Below are 21905 nucleotides of genomic sequence, written 5' to 3'. Positions count from 1 at the left end.
TTCTCAACCTCTGTTCTTGCCAGAGGCGTAGTGACCCTGAAGATAAACTACCATCAGTCGTCTCACTCTCATGACAGAGCCTTATGGTTTGTTAAGACTGTGGTGATTTTACCTTCTTACCTTACCAACGTCATGCTTCATAAACAGTGAGTGTTGTCAACTAGTGTGTTGGTCCGACAAGATTGCATGCTTGAAAGTAACTTCAGTGTCCTGGGGTATTAATGACTATTCATGACATGCTAACGAATGTAAAGCATGTTCCCACTAATTACAACTGAGAACCTCAACTGGTCCAAAAAGTTCTGAACATTGAATAATAAACGCATAGTCTGCCAAAGGGAAACAACAGAAATTTTGATTCCTATCTAACCTTACATAAGATATAAGCATGCTGGAAAATTCAACGAGTGTTTCCATATCAAAAGAAAGAGGCTCAATGTCATAACCCGTGCAGGCTCTAACCTTGTCATTCTTATTGCTGAAATGTGCCAGCAGGTTTAGCAGAAGGGAGACTGGTGAGAAAAACAACACGTAATTCAGTGATATAATGAATGAAAGTAAAGACATGCCTAAGGGAATCTAGTTGGACAACAGATTCAGAATACTGACATAACAAGGTGCAGAGCTGGATGATCACAACAGGCCAAGCAGCATCATAGGAGCAGGAAAGCTAACATTTTGGGTCTAGACCCTTCTTCAGAAATGGGGGAGCAGAAGAGGGTTCTGAAATAAATAGGGAGAAAGGGGGAGGTAGATAGAAGATGGATAAAGGAGAAGATAGGTGGAGAGGAGGCAGACAGGCGGGGCTGGAGCCAATAATCTAAAACGGCATCAGACCTGGCAGCATCAGAGGAGCAGGAAAGCTGATGTTTCAGGTCAGGACCCTTTTTCTTTTCTGAAGAAGGGTCCTGACCCAAAGCGTTAGCTTTCCAACTTCTCTGATGCTGCCTGGCCTGCTGTGGTTCCTCTCTATCCCAGAACACCATCTCTGTTTTTTATGCTTTTCGAAACATTCATTTCGTGGGAGGCCAAGACCTGTAATTTGATATCTGCAAATATGATTGGATGAGCAGGAAGTCAAGGAGATACAAAGCAGTGGTTAACTGAATGGGAACCCTCTGCAATGGAAAGGTGACATGAACATTCAATTGGCTTATTTAGAAAGGTGTGCCAGACGTTAAAGGGATACTGTATCAAAAGCATGAGTTACAGATTTGACATTTAGCCAAAATGCTGTCTTCCTATTCAGGGAAGAGCTGGTGAGCTCTCTTCATTGAGTATGACAAAGGTATCGCTGGACAGAAATCACCGGTAAGAAATTATTTGATTCATCGAATATAAAGTGCGTCAAAAGATTTTAATGCTGAAATTAACACATTTAAATAACACCTGACCATGAAGCAACGGGAAAATTATGTGCCACTGCAAGAAATCATTTATGGATCAAACTGACATAAGAGACCAAACCAGAGCAGGAAGATCAGGCATTCTGTGTCCAAGTTAAGATTTTTCTTTTAAAGCTCTGTTCAACTTTCTAAAAATTAAAATATTTTAGCACAACCTGGAATAAAACATTGTTATTTTACTCACATCATTGCTGAATGATTTCATTTTAGCACGTTAAATCCAGAAATATGTAGTCTTAGCTGAGAAAATTTTGACTGCAACTTAAAATGTGGTCTACACTATCTTGGTTGAAGCGAGCAGAAGTGACCATACAAAAATGGTTTTTAAAAAAAAGTTAAGAAAAGAGCTTGTGAAACTCAAAATTCAGGACATCTCGCACTTGCTTCTAGAGCATGCTTGACCATCTTAAGTTTGCTGGTCTTGGTGAGGTAAGCACTCGAAACACCAGTAACTTTTGCTGGAAAATGTGATTGTATGGACACTTGAATAAAAAAAAGAGCAGGTCACATACACATATACTACATGCTTCCCTACTCCACCACTGTCCCAGTTGCAGTGCATTCTATACAAATGAGGCAAGGCCTCTCAGAAATGCATTGATGCAGGATTAATGCCAGGAATAACAACACGAAGAAGCTCGACAGCATCCAGGGCATAGCAACCTGTCAAATTGACATCCCATTCATTACATTGAACAATCACTCCCTCCATCGCTAATGCAGTGTTTAGCCTCTCGAGGCTAACTCATCAAGGCTCCTATGATAGCACCATCCTAAGACATGACCTCTTTCTCCTAGAAGAACAAGGACAGCAGATGTTCAGGAGTTCCAAGCCACACACCATTCTGACTTGGAACTACATCACTGTTCTTTTACAGTGACTGCGTCAAAACACTGGAATTCCCTTTGTAATAGCATTGTTGGTATAAGGGAGTTCTAACATAGGCTATCATGATTCCAGAAGGTGGTTCACTGCCAATTCCTCAGGAACACTTAGGGAGGGGATACAAATGTTGGCTCAGCCAGGGATGACCACATCAAAGCAAAGCAAGTGTAAATAGAGGAAATATACCCCAAGACAAGTCAAAACCTTTTAGAAAGATGGACTAAAAGGTCAAGAAGGAAGATTAGAAAAACAGCTAAAAATGGCCACAAATGGATTCTTCCAGCTAGCCTGGTGTTTACTTCCAGTTCTAACATTTATTTTGGAAATGTTATCAGAAAGAAGAGGCTGGCCTGTTTTTACCTGCAAACACATTAATAATTGAAAATGTTGAGTCTAGACCCTAGAATGAAAAGAACATGGAGTTCCAGTGTTTGGCACTACAAGCCTTTTTTTTTGTGTGATTTGTCCTCTAACCAGTGCCTTTCCTATATAGGCTTTCGTAAACCATCAAGGAACAGTTTATCTTTCATTCTGACCAGGTATAGATGCAAATATGTTGACAAAGGAAACAAATGTAAAATTTCGCCCTTCTGTGAAACATCAGCGATATTGCTTGCAGGTTCTAAGCTCAGCCACTGCTCAGTTCCTTAAATGCAAACTAATGTAAACAAGTGTTTCAGGCACATTTGAATTCTGTCCAGCAAGCTGAGCCTTCCTGATTCAGTTCACCTACAAAGAAGCAAATCAACAGCCCAGCATGAGGGCTGCATTTTGTTCATTTGCTACTTTGATATGAATATAGCAACAATGAATAAGAGAACAGAGCATTTTGGTAATTCTACCAATCTCTTGCATCCAGGGGAATCTCCAATTGCCCCGAGAAGAAATAATGCCACCGGGGAATGGACGGGGAGGGGGTCTTCTCTATTCTGAGCAGAACTAACTCTAGGATTGGATGAATCAGGTGATTTGGGGGGCTGTGCTGTGGGAAAAACCATTGGCATCAGGAGGAACTGGGAGCCAGGGTGGGGTGAAATACTGGGATTGGCACTATGTGACAGTGGGCATTAGTCATCAGAGACATGTTAAACCTGCCAACTCGGAGACCTTTGTTCACGGACTGGGAAAAAAAAACCGGAGGATTACGGGGGAGGCGGAGCACGGTGTAATTTGCCTCGGTGTAGGGGAGGGGCCCACACAATGTGATTTCCCCTGGGCCCTTGCCCAGGATGGCCCTGACTCTGGGACTTCTCAGACACTGGTATAATCCTGGTATATCTCTTGGGATATCATATTCCGAGAAGATTTGTTCCAGGTTGCTCTTTAATAATGTATATTGTACAATATATTGGCAGGGCGACAGACAGGTAACATGATCAAATGTGTTTGTCCAATTACTGTGTACGTCAGTGAACATAGTTTTGCATAATTTAGGATGTTGGTGTTTCCTTTGTCCCACTAATAATAAATGATTGTCAGGGTTACAGAGAGCAAGGAACTCATGACTGCAAATGCTCTGAGGCAGGTTCTCTAGCCATTGATAAACCTGTGCTGGAGTGACATGCCTTTTAACAATCAAATGGTATTGTCTAAATTCCTATCATTGTCAAACGGATGAAAAGGCTCTTAAAACCAGAATTGAAAAAGTAACAAAGCACAAGAACTTGCAATTATCTATTCGTGGGACAGAGTCCCAGGACTTTCTCTGCTCCACCACCCTAATTACATACATAAACAGTTTTTCTATCCTACTGAGCAACAGAATATTCATCCCCATTATGTCTTTAATATTTGAGGGCTCTTTATAGAAGAAAGTATGGATGCCAAAGAGTAATGGTAGAAATGCAGAAGGTGGTCAAGGTTGTTGGTTTTAGGAAGGCCTGTGAAGCTAGCTAAGAGTGGAGCCAGCAGAGGATAATAGCAAGAGTTCTGTCACTCATTGCTTGGCAAGAGTTTGGGGGCTGGGGTGTGGTATAGATGCATGTGACGCCCCAGACTGAAGAACTCAGCCTGAGACAGAGGACTGAGGGAGATTGCCAAGATAAAGCACAATGTAGATGAGGATGAATGGCTGATGGTTTTGAATGCAATGAACTGCGGCACAAGGCTTGTTGCAGACTGTAGGAGAGAGAGAGATTGGGACTAAGATTGAAAACAGAGTGCAGGTCTCAAAGGTTTGAATGGTTTGTTTCTGAGGTCAAATTGGAATACGTGGAATTAGCAGCAGCAGCCATCAAGAGAATCAATCTTAAATTCCCTCGTGTAATACAGCAGTTGTCAGTACAACACATAGTGATGGGTTGCTATAATAGCTGGCAAATAACAGGGAAATGTGTCACTGTATGCGAAACGAAGATGCAATGTGAAGCTGTGCCAGGACCATTGGAATGTAATGTATGGAATGCAATCACTCAGGCCTAATTTTTCCAGCTATCATAACTTTAATGCTGATGTTAATGCATTTAAATAACACCATTTTGTAGCACGGATCAGAAAATAAATTGTAACCTGGGAGTTTATTCTTGATCATCTTCCATGGAAAATAGAAATGTTTCTGAAGTTCTGCTCGTGCTCATTTACATCAAAGCCAAACCCTAGGGGTGAAATTGCGGTGGATTTACTGTTGCCCAGTACCCAGATTGTCTCCAGGAATGGCAACGTAAGCTTTTTCCCAATTTTCTCCACTAAAACATTCTTCAAACAACTTTCACAGTAATTACAGCTGGAGCAGCTAGCTGAGAGAGAAAATATGTGTCAATACATGATCTCAATAGTTGACTTATGAGAAGAAATACTCTGCAGATACAAGGAGATTGGAAGGGAGATGGTCAACATCATTGCCCCTGGTGCATGCTGGCAGGGAATGGTGGGAAAATGCAGTCTCCCAGCTGATGACCTTCCATCCGTAAAATTATACAATGATGAACTCAGAGCCAGGAGTGGGGCAGTTTCACAGTGTGTGTTCCCATTTGGCTTCGAAGTGCTCAAATAGGAAATCTCCTGTGATTTGAGGCATGTGAAAGGCCAGGGTAATATTTCCAGATCTAAATCAATTGGATTATAATCAGTTTAATTTGATCCAAATGTGTCCCAACTCAACAATTTTTCAGATTCATTATGAGCATTCCACCTCTTTTGATTGGATTGTTCAAAGTTAGTATGTGTTTTCAGACTGTGGTATGCTTTAAGGTCCTAAGTAAAGAGACCATAACCCTAGAGGAGCATAGAGTCTTATGAGACTTTGATTATACATAGAAAGCGCTAACATGGGAAGGAGATGAGTGGGGTCAGCCCATTTGTGATTTTTGGAGTTTCACAATTATCATAATTCTGCAGAGGCTGGCTAATCCTCTATCACTCAAGGAAATGTGGGCCAAGGTTTGGCAGAGGGTCTTACAATAGAGAACAAGGTGGAGGATTCAAAAACTGGCATAGAGAAGGCCTAATCTTTACAGAAGAGTACAGTGCATGGTATTCGTGGGTAAGAATGAGATGGGCAAGAAATGCTGGCCCACCAGCGATGCCCACACCCCACAAATGAATAGAAAAAAAAATTGTCATCTTATTTTACGGAAGGATATAAATGTGTAAGAAATAGTTCATAAAAGTGTTTACTAGATTGATACTTGGAATGGGTAGGTAATCCATGGGGCAAGACTGGACAGATTAGGCTTGTATACTCTGAAATTTAGAGTGAGAGAGAACTCGGTTGAAATGTATTTAATCCTGAAAGGTCTGGACAGAGTAGATGTGGTGCAGATGTTCCCCTAATGGGAGAGTCTAGAATCAGGGTCACTATTTAAAAATCAAGTTTTGCTCATTTGAAACAGAGTACACAAAATTTCTCATCTGAGTCATTAGTCTTTGGAACTCCTCCCCCCGTAAAGGCAGTAGAAGAAGAGTCTCTGAATTTTAAGGCAGAGTTAGATAGATTCTTAGTGTCATAGAGTTGTACAGCACAGAAATAGACTCTTTGGTCCAACTCATCCACATCGACCAGATATCCTAAATTAATCTGGTCCCGTTTGCCAGTGTTTGTCCCTTATCCCTGTAAACGTTTCCTATTTATATACCTATCCACATGCCTTTTACATGTTGTTATTGTTCCAGCCTCCAGCACCTCTTGTTAAACCAGGAGCTGAAACGTTATCAGGCATTGGCGGTATGTGGATTTCAGATTACACAGATCGGCCATGACTTATCGAATGGAGGTGTGGGCTCAAGGGGCTGAATGGCCTTCTGCTGATTTGTGTGTTGGTATTTACAGAGAGGCATCCAGGTCTTAAATCTATAAAGGAAAGGAAAGTGGTCAGAACTTACCTGAAATGCTCTCTTCTGCTTCTGATTTTCTTCCAACTTGAAGGTGTTGAATGGGAAATGACTTCGCTACTCGAGTTACAGTTCAAGTAGTGATAGGAATGATACATGAACTTTCACAGTAATTACAGCTTGAGCAGCTAGCTGAGAGAGAAAATATGTGTCAATACATGATCTCAATAGTTGACTTATGAGAAGAAATACTCTGCAGATGCAAGGAGATTGGAAGGGAGATGGTCAACATCATTGCCCCTGGTGCATGCTGGCAGGGAATGGTGGGAAAATGCAGTCTCCCAGCTGATGACCTTCCATCCGTAAAATTATACAATGATGAGAATTAGAACAGTCATGATACACCATCCGCACACTTAGGGCACCAGCTGGCTTTGGGTAGCTGCCTTCTGCTGTTCACTTGGAATGGGAAGTTAATATGTAGAATAGTGAGACTCAAATTGAACATTGGTTCTAAAAGTGATGTGATGGCATAATGGTAGATTCATTGGACTAGCAATCCCGAACCCCAGGGGCAATATTTTGGGCACATAGTCTCAAATCCCACCATGGCAGATGGTGAAATTTGAATTCAATAAAATTGGGTATAGAGATCCGATTCACTAGTGCCCTATGAGAGGGGAAATCTGCTGATCTTGGCTCATCAGATCTACATGTGACTCCAGTCCAGCAACAATATGGTTGACTCTGAACTGTCTTGTGGGCAATAAGCACTGGCCTTACCATCAATATCCATATCCTGCGGATAAATTTAAAAATAACCTCTAGGCTTTTAATTGCATGTTCACCTGGTTCCAGTGAGACAGAGAAGTTTGAAATCAGTCTTTTGCATCTTCCACTCTCCTGAAGTATACTTACGTTGAATCAAAAGGATGTCTACTATTGGACATATTGACTTCAGTCCAATACTTGTGAGTGATTTATGTTTTTTGCTTGTTTTTCAGGATTGACAAATCTACTGTAGCTGCCTTAAGACAGAGGTGAGTTATCTCATTTGAACAATGCCTTCTTTGGTATTGGATACTGTGTAAGATGGTCTATTAGTGTATGTTCTGACAATGTTTCATTCTTTGAGGTCAGGATGTTATGTAAATTGTGTTTTGTGCAGCTGTTGTTAAATTTGAACATTCTGCAATCTCCTGACTCCTTTCAGCAAGTTCACTTAAATGAACTTGACATCTGGATTTTTTTATGCATTGTGAAAGGCCACGATTTCCAGGTGTGGGAGTGAATATTGTTTTCTATAAAGTAGTTTAGTGTGTTCTGCTGACAGCCATCACTAGGAGGCTGCCGCTATTTGTTTTTCTTATTGTTTGATGACCGAGAGTTTGTTGCTTAGGTGTTGCCATGTTAAAAACTTGTTTTTAAAGTTGTCATGATTGCCTGGAATTATCACATGGACTTTCCCTCAGCTTTGCTGAATGATCAATAGAACCCACGTTCCCTTTCACACTGTGAAGAATTGACTCCAAACTGCAGTTTGTGCCATTTCTCCTCTGTCTCTAATGGTGTCCTTACCAGGTTATATCTGGAGAACCTTGTAGGAATTCTATCCTGTTGCATGGGATTGCATTTTCTGTTTGGTGCTTTTTCTCTTGTAATGCTCATACTGACAATTAAGCCTTCCTTGGTGTCTATATTTAACATGATAATTAACTCTATTGAATTTGTTTAAAATAATCTGGATATTGGCCCAGGATTTCTTGATGATTTCTACCTGGCTGACAGCGGAATTTTCTTTTGGAAGGAAATAAAATTATGCAAAAGTTTTTTGGAAGTTGAAATGTAAGTGAACATGCAAAATTTCCCCCTGAAGTTTTCAAGAATTTATGCACTGGTTCAGTGATCAGTTTGCCTAAAGAATTAAGTGGTTCAGTGCCTGAGTTAGTCCAAGATCTAACAAGAACACATTAAAGCATTCATACAGGAACAAAGTGATATACCCTATATGTAGGTCAAATATAAAACCATGAAAATGACACAGTTTAAGAAGCCCTAATGAGCAGGGACAATCACTGAAGACTAACTCTGTAGTCAATGTAGAGGTATTTGAAAGAAATTGAAAGTCTGCTTAATGGCCTGCAATGCCAGAGTGTTTAATCGTCATAACTGGTCTTTGAAGAGACACTCAAATAAAAGGAAAAACTGCAGGTGCTGGAAATCTGAAAAAATACACAGAGAATGCTGGAGAAACTCAGCAGGTCTAGCAGCATCTACAGAGTAAGAAATGGTTAAATTTTCAAGTCGAGTATGACTGTTCTTCAGAAGCGAGTGCTGAAGTTGTGTGCTGGAGAAATCCACACTGATGCAAAGGGGGCTTTGAGACTATTACTGATCAGTAGTCACGTCAGCAACAGCCTATCTTCTACAGGTGTTTTTTGCAAAGAAACAGTAAACTTGCCCCAGTGAGATTTGTGTGCATGCAGACTTGATGACTACCACACAGCATCTCCAAATGGCCAAGCCAGTGGTTCTGAATATGACCTTTTGGAACAGATTATTCTAGGGGCTTGAGCTAATCTGAAAAGTCTGTGTGATCCTATCTCAATCATGGATTTTTCCTCCTTGTAGAAATATGAGATAGCCTACATCCAGAGCAAGAATAAAGCTCAATTCAGTGACTTCATAACATGCTCTCGTGGTCCCAGCCCTTCCATAAATGTTCAATCTCACAAGTTATTTCCTTCATCACACACCCTTTCAAGTGTAAAACAGAACAGTTGCGTTGAATCAGGCATGACATCATTGAAGGAGGTCATTCATTCCAACATGTCTGTGCTGTCTCCTACAAAGAATTATCCAGTTAACCCCACTCCCCTGCTCTTTGCACAGAGCCCCTCAGATCTCTAAATTCCAAATACATATCTGACTTCCATTTGAACAATTCCACCACCATTTCAAGCAATGTCTTCCAGGTCATCACACCTTACAGTGTTTAAAAGAAAACTCCTAATTTTCTTCCTGGGACTTCATCAAATTATTTTAATTCTGTGCCTTCATGTACCTTCCTGACAATGAAGATAGCCTTCCTCAATCCATTGTATCAAATCCCTAATAACTTTGGAACCTCAGTTAAGTCTCCCTTTAATCATCTCTGCACTTGGGACAAAAATCACAGCCTCTCTCATCGCTCCAGATAATTCAAGTTGTAAGTCTGTACTGTCCAGAATATATACTGCCTCTTAACAATTAACCTATTTCACAAGCAAATGCTTGGATTGGATGAGCCAAAAAAAAAATAGATGCTATTCTTAAACATTGCACTCATAGCAAAACCTCTGTGGAAGTAAAACTGCTATTTACGGTGATGCTGTCCTTTCACTTCCATGATTTGAGTTTGAATCCAATCAGAAATGTATGAGTTAAACTCTCTTCCCACACATCTCAAGTTAAATGTTGATGCTTTCAATCCATTTCCAGTCTGGCATAGCTTTGCAGTGCAAAGCATTCAGCTCAAATGGAAGGCTGTGACAATGGTTAGGGGATGATGTGGAACAGACACAGAAGAGACTGAGTGCATGTTTTGTTGCAGAATAGATGGAGCTTGACTCCGCATCTAATCCACATTGTGTTTAACCTTAAGAGGAATTGGTGCCAATACATCAATAGGTCTGCATGAATTTGAACGCAACAATTAAACTGTCACTTTGATGTTACTTTGATCGTCTCAAAATTTTAACGAATTTTTTTTCCTTTCTAAGCACAGAGCCTTTGCCATAACTTTTCTGAATATCTTTTGCAAGATCCCACCACTACCCCTTGATGTGTGGTAGCAAAATATACTCATGACCAGCTGTTATTCATATGTTAGTTACCATGACATACAGATGAGACATAGTTCGCAAAGTAATGAAGAATGCAACAAATATAGGGTCATAGAGGTCTGTAGAAAAGGAGCCGTTCAAACCATCCTGTCAAAAGCAAGCACCTGACTAATCCTATATAAAGGCTCTTGATCTATAGCCTTGTATACCTTGGTTTCACAAATTGACTTTTAAATATTTCTTAAATGTTATGAGGGTTTCTGCCTCGAACATCCTTATAGGCAGAGAGTTCCAGATTCCCACCACCTGCTGGATGAAAAGCTTTTTCTTCGTATCCCCTCTGAACTTCTAGACTTTATGACACCACTTGATATAACTATATATAATATAGTTTTATATATATATATTATGATCACAGGCACTCACGTGCCTTGGCACAGGCTAACCAATTCAGGTGTACTATAGCAAGATTACCTGAGCATGTGATACTTCAAGGGGACACAGCAATGTAGGATGGAGATAATAAAATGTGAGGCTGGATGAACACAGCAGGCCCAGCAGCATCTCAGGAGCACAAAAGCTGACATTTTGCTTTTGTGCTCCTGAGATGCTGCTTGGCCTGCTGTCTTCATCCAGCCTCACATTTTATTGTCTTGGATTCTCCAGCATCTGCAGTTCCCATTATCAATGCAGGATGGAGGCTGTGATACAGTGATCACACCATGAGCATAAAGGCATATTGTACATTGCTATGAGACAGAACACAGCACTCCATGACCTCAAGCCTAAACTGTCTTGTCCTGTTGCACTGTTGTAACTGACAATATCGTTTTTAGTTTACTTTCCTTCACCTCTTACGCTTCTTTGCAGACTTTTGTAAATCTCTTTCTCAAACATCACTTTTCAAAGCATCAGAGTTCCAGCTTACCAAGCAATGTCTTAGAAGTCACTCCAAGACACTGCGGTTCAGTCAGTACAATCTAAGGGGCTTGTAGTATCGTTTATACCATGATGATCAGACTTGTTTGCAGTACAAAGGTGGGAACTGAGTTTTCAAAGGCCTGTGGTTTTGACAAATTAATTATAATAATGGTATACCATGGTATCACGAAAGATTGCTGCTTGAAGAGCAGGTTTTGGTAATTCTACTAATTTGTCATGATAACAAAATAATAAAATACACAATTGGAGTCTCCGAAATATATTTGGGATGAAATCTGCGATATATGTGAAAAACGAGTAATAGCTGAACCCTGTGGAGTTGTGTATCTGTTAGTAAAGACTCCTGTGCAATGTGGGACTTGCAATAGAAACTTCACTGGCATTTTGAGCCTCATTTTATTTTTCCCTGCATGCAGCCTTAAATCTTACAGCTGCATGTAGCTATCTGACCCAGTTTCACACTGCCTGTGCGCTGTGTTTTATGACTATTGTTCAGATTGCATTGCATGACCCCTTAGAAGTCTAAATCACAGAGATATAGAGTTGTACAGCATGGAAACAGATTCTTTGGTCCAACTCATCTATGCCGACCAGATATCCTAAATTAATCTACTCCCATTTGCCAGAATTTAGACCACATCCCTCTAAATCCTTTCTATTCAAATATGCATCCAGGTGCCTTTTAAATGTTGTGTTTATACCAGCTTCCACCACTTCTGTTGGCAGCTCATTCCATACATGCACTATCCTCTGTGGGAGAAAGTTCCTCCTTAGGTCCCCTCTCACCTTAAACTATGCCCTCCAGTTTTGGACTCCCCTACCCTGAGAAAAAGGGTATTCATCCTATCCATGCCTCTCATGATTTTATAAACCTCTATAAGGTCACCCTTTAGCCTCCAACGCTCCAGGGAAAATAGCCCCAGCCTATTCAGCCTCTCCCTGTGGCTCAAACCTGCCAACCCTGGCAATATCCTTGTAAATCTTTGTAACACCCTCTCAAGTTTAACAACATCTCTTCTATTGCAAGGAAACCAAAAGTGGCCTAAGTAATATCCTGTACAGTCACAACATGACCTCCATATCCTATACTCAATGCACAGACCAATAAAGGCAAGCATAGCAAATGCCTGCTGCACTACCCCATCTACCTGTGACCCTACCTCCAAGGAACTATGAACCTTAACCCAAGATCTCTTTGTTTGGCATCACCCTTCAGGACCTGACGATTAAGTGCATGAGTCTGCCCTGATTTGCCTTACCAAAATGCAACAACTCACATTTAAATTAAATTAAATTGAACTTCATCTGTCACTCCTTGGTCCATCTGATCAAGATCCTAGTGTACTCTGAGATAACCTTCTTGACTGTCCACTACACCATCAATTTTAGTCATTGTTTGACAGAGATGTTCTAGGGTTTTTCAACTTCTTTCTGTCAACTGTAGTTCCGTGACAGTCCTGTCATCACCCCAGGGCCTTGAACTCAATTTTCCAGGCTGGCACTCTAGTGCAATGATAAGGAGCTGCTACATTTTCAGATCTGCTGCCTTTTCAGTGAACATCAAAGATCCCACGATACTATTTATTAGAGGCGTATGGACATTATCCTTGGTGTCCTGGCAAATAGTTTTCTCCCTCAGTAATTGCACCAAAATCAGGTTTTCTGGTCATCATCATGTTGCTGTTTGAAAATTGGAGGCAATGTACAGAAGTACTTTTGAAAGAATGTAGTGGGTTACCAAGCACACTGGGACATCCTCAGGCTACCAGAGACACCGTATAAATGACCATATTATATAGCTCCAACAGGATAGCCTGTTTCCAGTTAGTCCAGTTTTTCTTATGAAGGGTCTAGGCCCGAAATGTCAGCTTTCCTGCTCCTAAGATGCTGCTTGGCCTGCTGTGCTCATCCAGCTCTACACCTTGTTATCTCCAGTCAGTCCCCAGTTGTGAGATAACAAAGTGTGGAGCTGGATGAACACAGCAGGCCAAGCAGCATATTAAGAGCACAGAAACTGACATTTTGGGCCTTGACCCTTGATCAGAACCCCAGTTGTGTTTGGTTTCCAAGATCAGTAGGTTTCGACCAGTGAGCTGTTATACACTGGGATACCATGAAAAGGTGCAAAATTACTGGGAAGCAATGCTGCTTTACCTGAGCATCGATGCTGCGTCCATGTTTCTGATCTCTCTCTGGAACCTCGGTATCTATTGTTGAAGGCAGTATCTGCTGACACTAGGCGTGCGCAAGCCTCCAGTGCCATGCCTACATAGACTTCTGATGCCGCGCATGTGGTGTGAAAAAAGTGGATGAACTTTGGCATTGCTTTCTCATGGAAGTGTACCTTTATAGTGCAAAAAGCTTAGGAACCATGTTCTAGATTCTGTGCTGGTTGCAGCAGGAGAAGGTGGGGTAATTTGTGTTGTGTAGACAAGCATACTTTGGACCCAGAGTAGGTCAATACAAATTCAGTTTCATGATAAAACCCTCCAAAATCTCTACCCTTCTCCAATTTCAACTTCTTCTACATCCATTATTTTCCTTATTAACAACTGGCAGCCATGCCTTCCATTGCTAACCTCTGGGATTTGCTCCCTAAATCTGTCTACCTTTCTACTTTTCTTTTAAGATGCTGGTCAAATCCACTCTCCAGTGGTCCCTTGTATTTTTTAACCAAGGCAAAATATCTCCTGTGCTTCGGTACTAAGTTATATTTGATAACATACTAGTGACAAGACTTGGGACATATTGTGAAGTTAAAGTTCATTGAATGAATGTAAGTTGTCGATGTTAAGAAATATATAAATGTTATTTAAATATATATAACATATACAGAAGCTCGTTATTGTACATTCCCACTGAAAAGGTATGTGTCTTGCTGGTGAAAAGCACCCTTTTCTAAGGGATGAGCAAACACAATCGTTAATTATAGCTAAGGCTCTTGAATGCATGCTGAGGGTAAATAAAACTCTACGCGTTCCGTATAAACTAAGATAATATTGCCCTTCAGGGCATGTGAGAGTATGATAAAATTTACAGCACAGAAACAGTACATTTAGTCTAACTTATATTCCACACAAATCTCACACCTTACTTCATCTGCTACCTATCACTGCCCTCATTTACTTACCTAACTTACTCTTTGAAGGCATCTTATGTTATCCACCTCTATTCCGTTTCTAAGCAAATTCTCCATTCTAACCATGCTCCGGGTAAAGAAATGTATTACAATGGCCTTTTGTTTTATGACAAGTAATTTCCTGTTTCAAATCTCTCTGGATCCTTTTCTGCACATTTTCAAAACGTAAAAGATCTTCTGATAGTAAAAACTCAATAAAACCTGTGTGCACCATGGTAACCATGAAAGCAAAATTACATTCTCCCAAGTTCAGTATTTAATCTCCTGTTGTACAACCAATTAAATTTAATTGCCTAATAGTTCCTGCATAGATTCAGCATCAAATTGAGTAAATGGTAACGTTTCGATGACTAGTATGGAGTTTGTATGTTTTATTCAACTTGACCTCAAATATAAATCTGATGTTGCTAACCATTTCACAAAAATGATATAAGCCACTCACAGTGATTACCCAGAAGAGACATGACCAATTCATAGTATCATTTACATGTATAGGCACAGGAGGCCACTTGGCCCAACTGGTCTGTGTCAGCTGTGACAGAGCTATCCAGGCTAAGCGTGCTGTCAGCTTTTGATCTGACGCCTGGTAGCATAAAACACATCACATGTGCACATCCAAGAACATTTTAAATGTGATAGAGTTAGGGACAGATGTATTGCGAGAGACATGTTGAAGCTTTTAATCTGGCATTCATCAGGACAAACATGAGATACCAAACTTCAAACTGTCACAACAGTTTGTACCACAGGAGAAAAGGAGGCTGATTGGTTGGCAAGTCAACTCTGATTGGCTGAGGGATTGCCACAGAGCCGATGAGCTCAATGGCCTACTTCTGGTCTAATGGAGAGGGCCAAGGGAATTATATGTTCTGCAAGCTGTCATAGGCAGGAACTGTTCTCCGTGGACAAAATAATACATTTAAGATTTGCACCTTTTCTGAATTTCCCAGCAATCTCATTCTTCTACAGGTGGAAGCATTTCGGCATCCCCTTTTAGGTCACCCCCTCAGCTTTCTACTCTCCAAAACAAAAATCCCAGTCTATTCAGAATTTTCTGATAGCTGTAGCCTCTTAGTTCTGGTAGCATCATTGCAAATTTTTATTGCAGCTTCCCCATTGTCACTATCATTCTTGTAATGTCATCCATCACCGGTGACTTGCATTACAAATTTCGGAAGTTCATGAATTCTGAATCTAGTTATGAATACAATACCCAAAAGGTGGCTGTAGATTTTACATCTTAAAAACTAAATTAGTGCAGGCACAGTGGATGTGTTCTGATATAAACAGATGTGACAGGATCTCCAGAAAATATGACTGATTTTTTTTAGAAATCATTTTAATGTAATGTCACTTCCTTGTGTGGTGTCTCAGGTGAGCTGTGAAATTGTCTGGGAAGCAGCTGGAATGTTTTGTAATTTGCAATGTGTTTCTTTCTCATTAACACAGTAGCTGCAGGTTAGTTAGCACTAACGCACCAGGAATTAATTTAATGCTGCTGGTGGCATTTAGAGAGGAAATGAGCAATCGCAGGCTAGTCATTTCCATCATAAGTGGAGAAGCCACAGTAAATCATAGCAATCCTTGAAAAATCAAGATGACAAGCTATAGGGAAAGGTGGAGTAGGCTGGGGCTACTTTCCTCGGAACATCAGAGGCTGAGAGGCAATCTCATAGAGGCTTATAAAATCATGAGGGGCGTGGATAGGGTAAGTAGGCAAGGCCTTTTCCCTGGGGTGGGTCAGTCCAAAACTAGAGGGCATGGGTTTAAGGTGAGAGAGGAAAGATTTAAAGGAAATCGAAGGGCCAACATTTTCACACCAAGGGTGGTGCATGTTTGGAATGAGCTGTCTGAGGAAGTAGTGGAGTCCGGTACAATTACAACATTTAAAAGACACCTGAATGGATATATGAATAGGAAGAGTTTAAAGGGATATGGGCCAAAAGCTAGCAAATGGGTCTAATTGGTTTAGGATATATAGTTGGCATGGAAGAGTTGGACCGAAGGGTCTGTTTCCGTGCTGTACAACTATGAAGTTAAGACCTTTCTATGGCTATTTCTATCATTGGGACTGAGCAGGCTGCTTTTCCTTTCACCAAGGATGGCATTGCCGTTGCATTACAATGGATACATAGCAGTCTTAGCCAGCCACACCACTCAAGCTCCTTGTATCCTTCCTTGTCTATATCTATCTTTATACCCCTCTATTTCCTTCTCCCTCTAGCGTGCCCTTAAATGCATCCAAAATGTTCACATACAAGGATGTTGGTTAGCTCCATTGCCTGGATGCCTGGTTTGTGATGCACTATAATGCCGACTGATGTTACCATGAAGGTCCCTCCTTCTCAAATTCTCCCCTTGCCTGAGGTGTGGTGGTCCTCCGGACAAACCACCACTAGACTTCACTTGACAAAGGAGCAGCGCTCCAAAAGCTTGTGATTTCAAATAAGCCAGTTGGACTATAATCTAGTGTCATGTGATTTCATCTACCTCAATCCAACGCTAACACCTCCACATCATCTCTCCATAGTTTGAGTGTGTTCATCTGGGACTATGACTACTTTGTTTTACTTTTATGTTTGTTCTATTCTTTCAAGAAATGTGGGCCTTACTGGCAAGGACAGCATTCGTTGCCCAACCTTAATTGCCTTTGATCTCGGTTGCCTGTTTGACAGGGCAGTTAATAGTCAACTACTTTGCTCAGCATCTAGAGTCACCAGCTAAGGATGCCAGGACATTAGTGAACCAGTGGATTTTTACAGCAATTACTGATTGTTATCATGTCATCCCAACTGCAATGGTGGGATTCGAAGCCATATCTACTTGACCGTCCTGTTGAACCCAACGCGTTAGCCTGGATCTCTGGGTTGCTTGTCCTGTGACATTGCCACTATGTCACCATTTCCCTGTGGTGGTTCGATGAACACAAATGCAGAAAGTAGCAGAAGTTTGGCTTTCTATGTAATTGATTTAGTCAGTCTATTTGTGAGACGATTAACTATATCCTCAGCAAATAATTCCATTCAAAAGGATGTGAATTAATCCACCATATCATCTGCCATATTGGCTGGAACATTTTCCACTGGAGTGTAGGAGGTTGAGAGGTGACTTTATTGAGGTTTCTAAAATAATGAGACATATAGATAAGGTGACTAGCAAGTGCCTTTTCCCTAGGGTTGGGGATTTCAGGATTAGGGGATGTATTTTTAGGGTGAGAGGAGAAAGATTTAAAAAAGACATGACTGGCAACTTTTTTTAACACAGAGAGTGGTTCAGGTGAGGAATGAACTTCCAGAGGAAATGGTGGATACAGATACCGTTACAACATTTAAGAGATATTTGGATAAGTTCATGAATAAGAAATGTTTGGAGGGATATGGGCCAAGTGCAGGCAGGTGGGCTGATTTTAGATGGGAAAATAGTCAGCATGGACTGGCTGGACTGAAGGGTCTATTTCCATGCTGTATGATTCTGTGACTCTATAACTGTTCTGGCCAAAAACTCACTCTCTTCTGACTGCAGCAGTTTAAGATTGCCACCTTGTCAAGGGAGATTAGGAATGAGTAATGACTTCCACCCCACTAATGAATAAGGAAAAAAACACAGCTAAATGCCAAATACTGCAGATGCTGGAAATCTGAAATAAAAAACAGAAACTGTTGATCACACTCAGCAGATCTGGCAACTTTTGTAGAAAGAGATAAACAGTTCATGTTTCAGGTTGACGGCCTTTCTTTTTAAAATTAATCTGGCATTTGTCTCAATGGTATTGGGTGGTGGGGATGGGGGGGGGTTTACTGTATGCAAAAACAGCTGTCATGCGTTACTGTATGACCCCCTCCCCCAAACAATTTTATAGGTCTGCCTACAGCACATGGACTGCAAAAGTTCAAGAAGGTAGTTCACCGTCACCTTCTCAAGGCCAACTAGGGACAGGTAGTAAATGCTAGTCTGGCCAGCGACATCCCACAAGTGATTAAAAAAAAATTTAGAACTGTCCCAGCTCACTTCCCACCCAAACCTCCTTTTGTCGATTCAGCTGAAGTGAAAGCCGATAAGTCAATTATTTTTTCACAATTACTACTTCTTCTGCATGCCCTTCAATATAGAAGTCTTGAAACCAACCAAAAGGATATGGTTCAATATTGTTCATTTACAGTTGTTATAGGGATAGTGGTAAGTTCACACAATTCCATACATGTTTCATCATTCCTTTCCAATTCTTGATCACTTGGATGTACATTATCATTAGAGCACGGTCCAAAGTAGGAGTAGAAATTACAGAATTGAAGAAGGATACAGAACAGAAGGAGGCAATTCAGCCCATTAGGTCTTATTAACGGTAATGTTTTCTCTCTTCTGTTAATGATCCAATTCTCTTTTAAAAGACACAATTGAGCTCATTTCCCCACACTGTCAGGCAATGCATTCCATACCCTAACCACCAGCTGTGATAAACAAATTTCCTCATATTGCCATTATTTTTATGCCTTTTGCCTGAAGTTAATGACAACTAGCTCTGTATCCTTCCAGCGGTGGCAACAGATGCTCATGGACAGCATGATGCCTCCATGGTTAGCACTGCTGCCTCACCAGGGACCCAGGTTTGGTTTCACCCTCAGGCAACTGCCTGTGTAGGGATTGCACATTCTCTGCACGAGTTTCCTCTGGGTGCTCCAGTTTCCTCCCCCAGTCCAAGGTGGATTGGCCATGCTAAATTGGCCATAGTGTTCAGGGGTGTGTAAATTAGGTGGGTTATAGGGGATGGGTCAGTGTGGACTTGTTGGTCTAAAGGGTCTGTGTCCACACTGTAGGGATTCTATGAAAATTATCCTACACCATGCAGACTCCTCCTGCTTTTAAAAACCTAACTCAAACAGCCTTGATATAACATAAATAGAAAGAAAATTTGCTGTTTGCCATAAAGATCACTAAACCTCTCATTAAACAAATCTAGTTGAAAACAAATACCATTATCCTTTGTCTCTTGGTACTTAAGGGAATTTGGCTGAATATTTTTGAATTGTTCTCATGCATTGTAAGTAATAAATGCAGGTAGGTATTAAGAGCTGTGAGTCATTCAGTGTCCAATGGGATATGTAACTGGAAAATAACTCAGCCACAACCTCTACACTGATCATTCACACAAAGCAATTGCTCTTTGCTGTAACTTTCCCTGATTTGATTGGAATTTAAGGATACATTCTGCGATTACGCTCACATTTGGTGAAAGCTGAAATTGTATAAAGTAGCTACCCTGCTTTATGGAATTACTGCACAGAGGTTTACAGAGACACATCTATCTCTGATCTAGTCTCAATCTCACAGACATTGCATGTTAAGTGGTATCGCAGTATAACAAGCTTCGTTATCAGACCAGTAATCTCATAAATATAGGTGCTGAAAACAACAAATGCTGGATATCCCAGCGAGTCAGACAACACCCATGGAGACAGAGCAAACTAACATTTTGATTCTCGAGGACTCTTCATCAGAGGTAACTGATTTTGGGATAATAAAATGTGAGGCTGGATGAACACAGCAGGCCCAGCAGCATCTCAGGAGCACAAAAGCTGACGTTTCGGGCCCGAAATGCTGCTGGGCCTGCTGTGTTCATCCAGCTCCACACTTTGTTATCTTGGATTCTCCAGCGTCTGCAGTTCCCATTATCACTGATTTTGGGATATGAGTTCAAATCCCAGCATCCTTTGTGGGGAATTTAAATGCAATTTATTCAGTATTTAAATTTGAAACTGGGATGTTTGCAGCAACGCTAGTGACCGTGTAAATACTGGATTGTCATAAAGATCGATCTGGTCCGCTAATGGGCTTTTTGGAGAGAAAGTGTTTGGCTGGTCTGGCCAGTATGTGACTCCATATCCACAGCAATGTGGTTGACATGGTAACTGGACTTACAAGCCTATAAGTTGTCAAGCAAAACATTTAATTGCCACAAGTTTTGATCATTGGTGCCAGAAGGTTAATTAATCTCTAGCATAGGAGAGGGTCAACTGGTACACTCTCAATTGATCTCCAGCAGCTTGTGAGGACAAAGCAGTCACTGTTTAGATTGAATGAAACATTTCAGGGGAACCCTCCCTTATCGATTCATGTAATGTCAGGAAATAGAGCGCCAGTATTCAGCATCAGTTATCAGGGCGGTCAATAAAAACATTATCTCTGGTAAGAACAACCTTATTTTTCAATCTACTTTCTGTTCGTGATTGACTTGCTTATGCTTGAATTTGCACATGGCTTTGAGGATTTCGCTGCTTTCAGCACTGTTAGTTTTGCCTTTTACTTCCTCTGCATCAATGTTGCTGAAAAGCAATTGAGACTCCAGCAGTCAACCCTCTCCCATGCCAGAGATTAATCAGCTGGCGCCCCTCTTGCAAAATGTGTGATTTGGTAGATATTCCCCCTGGAACTCCTCAGTAGCCCACCTTTCCTCGGGATCTGAATAACCTTCTCTTACTTCTTCTGACAACTCACTGCCTATGAAATTAAAACCTGAGTTTGAAGTGATCTAATAATTACTTCTCAAGTCTGGGTCTTGCACGTCTTGCTGGAGCCAGGACCTACAGTTCTGGAGAAAAATCATTGAAATGTTTTGTGAACCTGACTCCATGTCTATCATGGATGACATTTTTTGACACTTGCTCCACGTGCCTGTACTACTCTTCCTTCCTGTTCTGTTTCTCTCTCTATCTATTTGTGCTACTTTCTTTCTTAATTATGCATCTTGTTTCCCTTTTCAAATCGGAACAACCTGATCTCACGCCTTTTCTGTGATCTTTTGACCAGTTTTGCTTCTCTTTCAATAAATCTGCATGTCTTTTTCTTTCCCTACATTCCTGCTTGTGGCCTCCCTTTCTTTGTGCCTCTTTCTGCAGTTCTCTTCCTCTGAGTTTTTGTTTGTTCTCTCTTGTGTCTCCGTTTCCTTTTCTTCCTCTGGCCTTTTCTGTTGTTCTTGTCTTCTATCTCGCAAACTACCTCAACGTCTTTGTTTTTGTTATCTATCCAGGTGCTCTCTCTCCAACAATATTTTGCCCCCACTCTCCCTATTCTGTGTTTCATTCTGTTTTGCTATGGTTCCATCTCGGTATGGAACCCTCTCTTCTTGTGAGTCTTCAGAATTCCCTTCCTCAAAAGGCAGCGGGTGCAGTCTCTTTACATTAGCTTTTAAGGCTGAAGTAGATAGATTCATGGTTACCAAGATTATCAGGGACTTGCAAGAAAATGCAATTGTAGCTAAAATCAGATTAGCCATGACAAATCAGAGCAGGCTTGAAGGGCTGAGTGGCCTACTCTTGTTCGTCTAGAGTTATACAGCACGGAAACAGACCCTTCGGCCCAACCAGTCCATGCCGGCTATTATCCCAAACTAAAGTGGTCCCACCTGCCTGCACTTGGACCATATCCCTCCAAACATTTCTTAT

The 21905-nt window shown here is 41.0% G+C and overlaps 1 protein-coding gene across 4 annotated transcripts in view; it reads left to right on the top strand.

Annotated features, from left to right (window-relative positions):
- Positions 1-21905, top strand: part of LOC125464526 (rap1 GTPase-activating protein 2) — a 325971-nt gene that overhangs the window by 58901 nt on the left and 245165 nt on the right. For all 4 annotated transcript variants that reach the window (XM_048557001.2, XM_059655287.1, XM_059655286.1 and 1 more), the window contains one exon: positions 7566-7601. Coding sequence is in view for 1 of the 4 variants with exons in the window: in XM_048556999.2 (XP_048412956.1) it covers positions 7566-7601 (36 nt within the window). In the remaining 3 variants the exon portion in view is untranslated. The remainder of the gene's footprint in view (positions 1-7565; positions 7602-21905) is intronic.

This window comes from Stegostoma tigrinum, chromosome 27 (genome assembly GCF_030684315.1).
Source record: "Stegostoma tigrinum isolate sSteTig4 chromosome 27, sSteTig4.hap1, whole genome shotgun sequence".
In the NCBI taxonomy this organism is placed as follows: Eukaryota; Metazoa; Chordata; class Chondrichthyes; order Orectolobiformes; family Stegostomatidae; genus Stegostoma; species Stegostoma tigrinum.
The sequence above is the reverse complement of the archived record's forward strand: the minus strand, read 5'-3'. Positions and strand labels throughout refer to the sequence as shown.